Consider the following 8,365-nt stretch of genomic DNA (forward strand, 5'->3'; position numbering starts at 1 on the left):
GGCTTCATTCGAACGTTGGAGGTGCGTTTTATGTCCAGATGGGCATGGCTAAGGGGAGTCTATCAGTGAGGGTCAGTGGTGAGCCCCTTTAGAGATGGTGCGTGGTTTAGGGTGAGTGGTGCTGATGAGCTTCAGAACGTTGGAGGTGGGAATTATTTATATAGAAGTTTCTCACCTGATAACTCATTCTGTAGGAAGGCCAGGGTTACATATTTCAGGGGATGCACCTTGCTGATCTTTAGAGCCACAGCTCCTGGGGTCTAGGATTCATGGGTCACCAGCTACAGATGGGAGATCCTTGGCCCCTGGGACCATTCGATCATTCACTCCTCTCATGCTCCACTCCACAGAGATACACGATCCAGCCCTACCAGGCTCCCAAATGTTTTAGCCCCTAACTGAAGTATATGTGTTTGAACTGTTAATATATTATGTTAGTAGTAAATCTAAACAATACAGAGTGCATACACTGAGTGACACTTGGTTTTATGCTTAGAATCTGAGTGCAAAGGGCCCACTGCAGACAATATATAAAACAGACATCTTGCCACTCAAAATCTGCTATGGATACCATTTCTACCCCACACCCAAAACACACACCCCTTCTACATACCCAGAACTATAAAATTATATCAAGGAAGCCTGATATCCAAAAATTAATCTGTAAGGAAAACAGATACAGCTGCTAGACAGCGTCATATTGGAAAGAGAGCAGAGTACTACAATAGATTTAGAAAAGGTGTATGTACAGCTGTGTGCGCTGAGACTGTATGTTTAACTCAACATCTCTCCTCCCTGCATCTATCTTTGCTGTTCTCTCTCTCTCTCTCTCTCTCTCTCTCTCACACACACACACACACACACACACACACACACACACACTTTTGATATAAACAGATCTGTCTGCCAGACATGCCATGCCTTAAAATAGCTCGTCAGTACTGGGGTTCTTCAAAGCTCTGCAAGCAGCAGATCTCAACTTCATGGATTCCCTGCTACAGAGACACACACCCTGAAGGAGGTAAGCGATGGGGGAGGGGGGCACGGCCCCTGCTTACTGCACTGCAGAATCTCTCAGCTCTGACTGCCAAGATTCACCTACTCAGTCCTTCTCCTCCAAACATGTCCTTCATTCACAGCACGCCACAAGCTGCTGGCTAGAGGGTGTGGGCACAAAGCACAACGTACACACATGCAACTCACACCATGAGCTGCAGGCTGGCAAGGGGAAACGTGTGCAGATCACAACTAGCATTACACACACACATGAGCTGCAGAGAGGGAAGGAGGAGAGTGTGGACAGATAACACTAGCAGAACAAAACACACACACACACACACACCATGAGCTACAGGCAAGCAAGGGGAACTGTGCACAGAGCAAAGGGCTAGTTTTAGTGTAGGGCAAACAGAACCCTTACCCTGGGCTCCATGTGATGAGGGGTGCCACCAGCCAGTGTCACCAGAAAGGGAGGAGAGAAGACAGGAGAGAACATGGAAGCCTGTATCTCACATTAATCTTGGGGGAGGGGGAGATAGATCTTACATGCACCCCACCCCGCAGCTAAACCACCACAAGGACTAGGGATTGAGGGCCAGCCAGGAGAGGCGCCAGCTTCTCTACAGCACAAACCCACATACCCACCAACCTGTAGGCAAGGGAAAATGTACACAGAGTACACACACACACAAAGCACTGCTACACCTAAACCTCTCATACAACTCTCTAGATCAGAGGATTTAAACTCAATTCTCGGAGCACACCCTGCCAATGGGGGTTTCAACCCAGTCTCGAGACATATCCAGCCTGTCGAATTTTCAGGAATAATGAATATACATAGATAAATTTGCATGCACTACCTCCATTGTATGAAATCTATCTTATGCATATTCATTTGTGGCAGTCCTGAGGACTGGGCTGACAACTCCTAGTACAAACCAAGTGTATGTTTATCTTGGGTGGGGGGGAGGGGAGTAGAGTGGTTTTTGGGTGTAGGGTGAGAGGTGCCTTGGTATACGAATTGGACTAGGACAACTGAAAATACTCAGGCCTACAATGGTGGAGGGGAGGGAGGAGACTAATACAGAGCTGGAGGAAGTAGAGGGGGACGATTCAGACAGAGTGGGGGAGGAGTGTAATCCTATGTTTTTTTTCCCTCAGGATCTGTATCTGCTCAAACCTTTCTGCTTCCCCAGCGGCATGAGTTCTGGGACCCAGTTCCATGGCTTTTATATCCAGGTTGTCCCGAAGAAGTTCCCGCTCCCCCAGCCCGCAGTTCCTCAGAGGCCTCCAGCCCTCCTGTTCTCAGTGTCTTTGAGCTGGAACGACTGCTGTACACGGGGAAGACGGCCTGTAATCATGCTGATGAAGTCTGGCCCGGGCTCTACCTGGGTGATCAGTATGTAACCAGCACTGCTGATGAAGGGAGAAGGGCACTGCCAATGTCAGGAATAGAGAGGGAACATGAGACATATTATGAGAGAGACGGGGAAACGGGGCATGTCAGAGAGGAGGGAGCTGCAGGCCTTGCAAGACAGAAGCTCTTTATGATCCATATTAGCACAAAATTGTGGCCTAGTTTTGTCTTCTAAATCCTGCCCCAAAGATTTCTCATTCTGGCCCTGCCATGAACTGAACTCACTCATTTGTGTGGCCCTCAGCGAGTTCTTTGCAATACATAGCACTAAGTGCTGCCACAATCAGGCTGCAAGGACTGTGCAAGTAACAGGGCAGTTTCAAGGGACTGGCAGGAGAGCAAGCACGCTGGCACCAAGCTGTGGGGGTACCATGCTGCCCTTTGGAGTTAGTCTGAGTCTGCAAGTATGCAAACCCATGAGAGAAATGGGGGAAGGGGCAACAAACATGACCTTATATTAGGTGTTGTTTTGTTCAGTCATTATCCATGGGTTATTGTCCCATCTAGGGAATTTCTGAAACTGGGGGGCAAGAATAATGGCTATTAATCCAATCTTAAGATGGCCAGACAGGTAGGAAAGGAAAGGAATGGCCAGTAGGAAAAGGAGGAGATGGTGCCTCTGTATAAGACTCTGGTGAGACCTTATTTAGAATATTGGGTACAATTCTGGAAGCTACACCGTCAAAAAGATATAAACAGGATGGAGCTGGTCCAGAGGGTAGCTAGTAAAATAGTGGTCTTTGTCATAAAGTGTATGAAACAGACTTAAAGATCTCAGTTTGTACTTTGGAAGAAAGGTGGAAGAGGAGAGATATGATAAAGATGTTTAAATACCTCCATTGTATAAATGCACAGGAGAAGAGTCTCTTTCAACTGACAGGAAGCTCTGGAACATGGGGGCATAGGATGAAAGTGACAGGGATAACTCAGAAGTAACCTGAGGAAATACTTCTTCATGGAAAGGGTGGTAAATTCGTGGAACAGCCTCCTGGTGGAGGTGGTAGAGATGAAGACTGTATCTGAATTCAAGCAAGATAGGGACAAGGACATAGGATCTCTAAGGGAGAGGAAGGGATAGTAGATGGCATGGATGGATAGACTGGATAGGCCTATATGGTCTTTATCTGCCTTCATTTTTCTGTGTTTCAGTGGGAAGACTCGACCTTGTAAGTGAAATGCAGTGAAACACTATACAGTACAGTCTCGCTTATCCGACCTTCGCTCAGCCGACCTTCCGGCATATCCAACAAACCTCCCCCCCCCCCAATGACGTCACATGGATTCTCTTTCCATTTTCCAACCTGGGACCCTACTTTTACCACTGTTGTGGGCTGGGACCCTGCTTTTGCTGCCTTTGTTTCTGCATTGTTTGAGGGGTTACCATTGTTTTCCGATTATCTGACTTTTTATTTATCTGACAACGGGTCGATTCCGTTTAGGACGGATAATCAAGACTTTACTGTACTTCAAGCAGGAGTAAAGCAAGTGCCCTGGCAGTGGACAGACTGTTTATCCCACCTCTCCTTCTTTCTCAGGGACATTGCTGCAGATCGTCGGGAGTTATCTCGGCTGGGAATCACTCACATACTGAATGTATCCCACAGTAAATGGAGAGGAGGTCCTGAGTACTATGAGGGCATGCGTATCACTTACCAGGGCATCGAGGCTCAAGACTCTCCCACTTTTGACATGAGTGTCCACTTCTACCCAGCTGCTGACTTCATTCACAAGGCCCTGAGAGAGAGTGGAGGTAAGAAGGGAACACCCTACAACAGGGAGGACGGCTCTTCAGCCACAGCACAGGTGTCCAACTTGTCTTATATCCCATACCCACCACTCAGATGACTGTAAATTTGGGCCTGACTTTATTTTATACCTGTTTTTTTTTTAATGATAAAGAGGGACGCTCGGGTTTGGGATTCTCAGGTGATAAACTGTTCACATAGTCATTTCTTAGCCCGAGTTGGTTGAAAAGATTCAGCTTTGTAAGGCAAAATGCACAGTGACGGAGAAAGTACCTGTATAATATATGTAAACCGCTTTGGTGGTATATCAAAAATCTAATAAACATAAACATTGTAATAAAAACTACACTGGACAGGCTAAGCGAACCACAATCTTACCATCAAATTTGCTGGAAATTGCATTCACCTGGAGAATGGCTCCTTGACTTCCCTCACAGAAGTGGTGCTAACTTGGGGGGGTCGTCGACCCATCTATTCTTCTGCTGTAACAGGAGTAGGCCAAGCCCAAAACGTTATGAAAAGAGTCTCTGGGACGGTACTGACAAGGTTCTGGAGAATTCTATGAGTGGAAAGGACAGCTGCAGATGGATAAAGGAGCAACAGACCTAGTGAGACTCACTGGATGCATTCACATGCTGGATGCAAAAGAGGGATATCCAGTCCTGTACACTGTAATGAAGTGATGAATGTTAGCCATGCCATATGACTATACGTCTAACCTGCCATTGGATACTTCAGCTTATGTGACCTTTAACCTGTGACAATGTAGAATGCCCACAGTGTCTCATGTTTTTTCTCCTTCAGGCAGGATCTTGGTACACTGTGCTGTGGGGGTCAGCAGGTCAGCGACACTGGTGTTAGCCTACCTTATGATCCACCATCATATGGCCTTGGTGGAGGCCATCAAGACTGTGAAAGATCACCGGGGAATCATCCCCAACCGAGGATTTCTACGCCAGCTGGTGGCTCTGGACAACTCCCTGCGGCTAAAGAGAAAGATGTAACCATTACACATCTTCCAAAAGATGCTCACTGCCCTGAGTGTAATATTACAGCAACATAGATAATTTAATATCCTATATGATCATACAAACATATCCCAGGTGCAATAAATAATGTACCCATATTCTACACAAGAAAAGGAGACTTAAAAGGAACTTTTCTGAAGATCCAGCTGTTTCAAGACTGGGCAGAAATCGCCAGCATGGATCTATTTCTGTTCTAGTTTACTCCCATGTGGTGAGAGCTGCATGGGTTAATGGTCAAACGTTGACTCGTTTTGAGGACATTAAACAGACAAGATGTCAAAATGAATGGCAAAGTGCAACTTCTTTTCCAGGCACACCTTTATGAGGTATGGAGGAAAGGGAGAATGACTTGTATAATGTGGATATGCAGAATATGTCCCTCTTCTCTGTTCAGCTCTCAGGTTTCTGGTTCTTACATCCAGTTTTTCAGGGGGTGGGGCAGTTCCAATTAGCTGTGTGAAAGTGCTGGGATTGCAAGCTGATTGACTGATCATTTGTATCTTATTTTGTGCTGTTAAAACCCTTTTCAATATCAGGTTCAGTCTTCTGGGAAATTTGTGGCTCCTTCCTTCACTCTTAAAAATTTATATACACCCTCCTGCTCAAGCTGTTTTGTATTACAGTCTTATGTCAGACTTTTGGGGGACAGTTCTATAACTTGGTGCCCCCTTTAAGTGTCCTGATTCTATTCTATAATGGCACCTGAGCAGCCCAGATTCTGCTTTAGAATACTAGCATAATCCGACATCAGCATTCCTAACATTACATGCCTCCAGTTACACCAGCCATAGACCTGGCATAACTGTGGTGGCATAAATGGGGGGAGTATTCTGTATGTTCCGCATAAGTGGCAGCTCCGCCCATGCCCCTCCCATGCTCCACCCACATGAATACCACCTTGCATTTACACATTATACCAGTTACACACACTCTTACAAACTAGCGCTTAGCACTGTTCCTTTAAGCTGAGTGGGTGTCCTCTAGCTGCATTGCTACCAGTAGGGGTTGGTGCTTCAATATTATGTTTTCAGTTGCAAGGGATAGACAGATTCCCTGGAGTCGTTCAGAACTTGCCTGTCCTTCACTATTGAAAATGTGATAATGTAACAGCACCCCCCACTGGCAGGATTGTAGATGGAGGACTCCCGCTCAGTTTATAAGGAACAGCAACAATTATCACAGGAGCTGTATAGTTTCAAGTCGCCCACAAGTTGTAGGTATGATGTTATCTGGGGGGGTCATTAAGCACCTTTGGGATAAAAACTCAGGGCTAGCCTATTAGGGAAGATGAGGCCTGTTGCCTAGGGCAGCAGCTTCAAGGTGGCAAAAAGCAGCTGTGGTCCAAGAAAGCAATAGTCCTGACAGCTAGACACTCAAAAGAACCATCAATCCTGTACTTTTATATACAAGTAAGTTACCCAGGTAATTTTCCTCATTATGTATAAATACAAAATAAAGTATAATATTAAAATCTATGGTGTCCAATTATGCTTTTTTACAGGTCTGCGTTGAGGTGATCATGATTATTCACTTTATCAAAATTTGGGGAGGAAGTGGGGGAGGGGTGCCCAGGGGCCTGAAATTAATTAAGTGGGCACAAGGCTGAAGTGTCACCAAGAGCACCACATACCTTTGCATCAGTCCTATAAAAGCTAAATCCACAGCCTGATGAGTTAATAAGAGTATTCAGTGGATTTGTACAGAGTGAATCTTGAGCTGATGAGTAAATCAAGACCACCATGCAAACGTGAATTATGAAGGACAATTTCATTCTTAACATCAAGACCCTTCATAATTCGCATTTGCATGGTGGACTTGATTTGCTCATCAATTCAAGATTCACTCTATATATGTCAAACCAGTTTATTATCCAACAGTATGGAATGTTATCAAAAGCTTTCTTATAGTCAAGCCACTCTATACTAAAGTTTTGGCTTTTCTTACGGCTGGAGATGATAGATTTATTCGGCATGAACTGGTCCTTGGTTCCATATGTTCTTTTTTTTTATTACCCTTCTGTTCTATCATCATGATATTATTAACATCTATTGTAATGAGCAACTTGTGACTGTAGGCAAGCATGCAATTTTGGAGATATTATTTGGCTCTCCCCTTGGAAAAAGCTTTTCTCATATTAACCATTGTGGTGTTAGATCTGGCTGGTTTGATTGTTGCAGTTTGTCATATCTTGATGGAGAGATATTAAATGTTTGATGCAAAAGCTGGGAACTTCAAGGCCAGGGCTCTTCCAATCCGGGGCTCTTCTTAACCTAGTTTGTTTGGTTGTTATTTTGACCCATACCATTGTTTTGATGTGTACCTTTTCCATTATGTTCTGTAGGTCAGGAAGCCATTCTGCTCTGTTGTGCTCTATAGATCTATAGTCAAGGGCAATGACTCAAAATGGGTTAGTTTTGGGCATATACAAACTCAAAAAACCTAATACAAGAATAAAAACAAACAAACAAAAACCGAGTTTGCTAATACCCACTATACCCAAAATAGTGTCAGACTGTCAAGGAAAAAAACACTCTCAAGTCCCAAGAAATTTTTCCAGGTCCTTTATTGCGGCACCAGTAATATTGTGTTTACAGGAAGTTTACATATACTTAACTAAGTGCAATCATGGAGGAGAAAAAAGACAGAGCGGTAAAAAAAACCTCCAGAATTAAAAAGAGGTGGACCGACCCCCCCCCCCCCCCCCCCCCACTCCTTCTTCACAACAATTCACTTGACAGGAGCACTAGCATGATATAGTGAATACATAAAGTGAGTTCCAAAATCTAAACATTAAAACTGCACTAAGCAAAAATTCCCCCCAAAAAGGTATTACTACTTAACTTGGAGTGGAGGAGTGGCCTAGTGGTTAGGGTGGTGGACTTTGGTCCTGAGGAACTGAGTTCAATTCCCAGCACAGGCAGCTCCTTGTGATTCTGGGCAAGTCAATTAACCCTCCATTGCTCCATGTAAGCCACATTGAGCCTGCCATGAGTGGGAAAGTGCGGGGTACAAATGTAACAAAAATAAATAAATACTACAGCTCTCTCTTCACAACTTCATATCCCGTCAGTCCAAGCGCTCACTTTCTCCAGTATTAATGGTTTCGTTCTAGATGAGCTAGCATCCTACACTCCCACTATATTTTCAGTGCAGGACAGTACACCAGACCTCAGCAA

The 8,365-nt window shown here is 44.8% G+C and overlaps 1 protein-coding gene across 1 annotated transcript; it reads left to right on the forward strand.

Annotated features, from left to right (window-relative positions):
- The first annotated feature begins 2,221 nt into the window (after positions 1 to 2,221).
- On the forward strand, positions 2,222 to 5,852 carry DUSP26 (dual specificity phosphatase 26). The gene is given in 4 exon segments (XM_030199638.1): positions 2,222 to 2,269; positions 2,271 to 2,398; positions 3,952 to 4,166; positions 4,966 to 5,852. Coding segments are annotated over 4 exon segments (591 nt in total). The 3' UTR covers positions 5,166 to 5,852.
- Positions 5,853 to 8,365: the final 2,513 nt, after the last annotated feature.

Source organism: Microcaecilia unicolor, chromosome 4, assembly GCF_901765095.1.
Source record: "Microcaecilia unicolor chromosome 4, aMicUni1.1, whole genome shotgun sequence".
Lineage (NCBI taxonomy): Eukaryota > Metazoa > Chordata > Amphibia > Gymnophiona > Siphonopidae > Microcaecilia > Microcaecilia unicolor.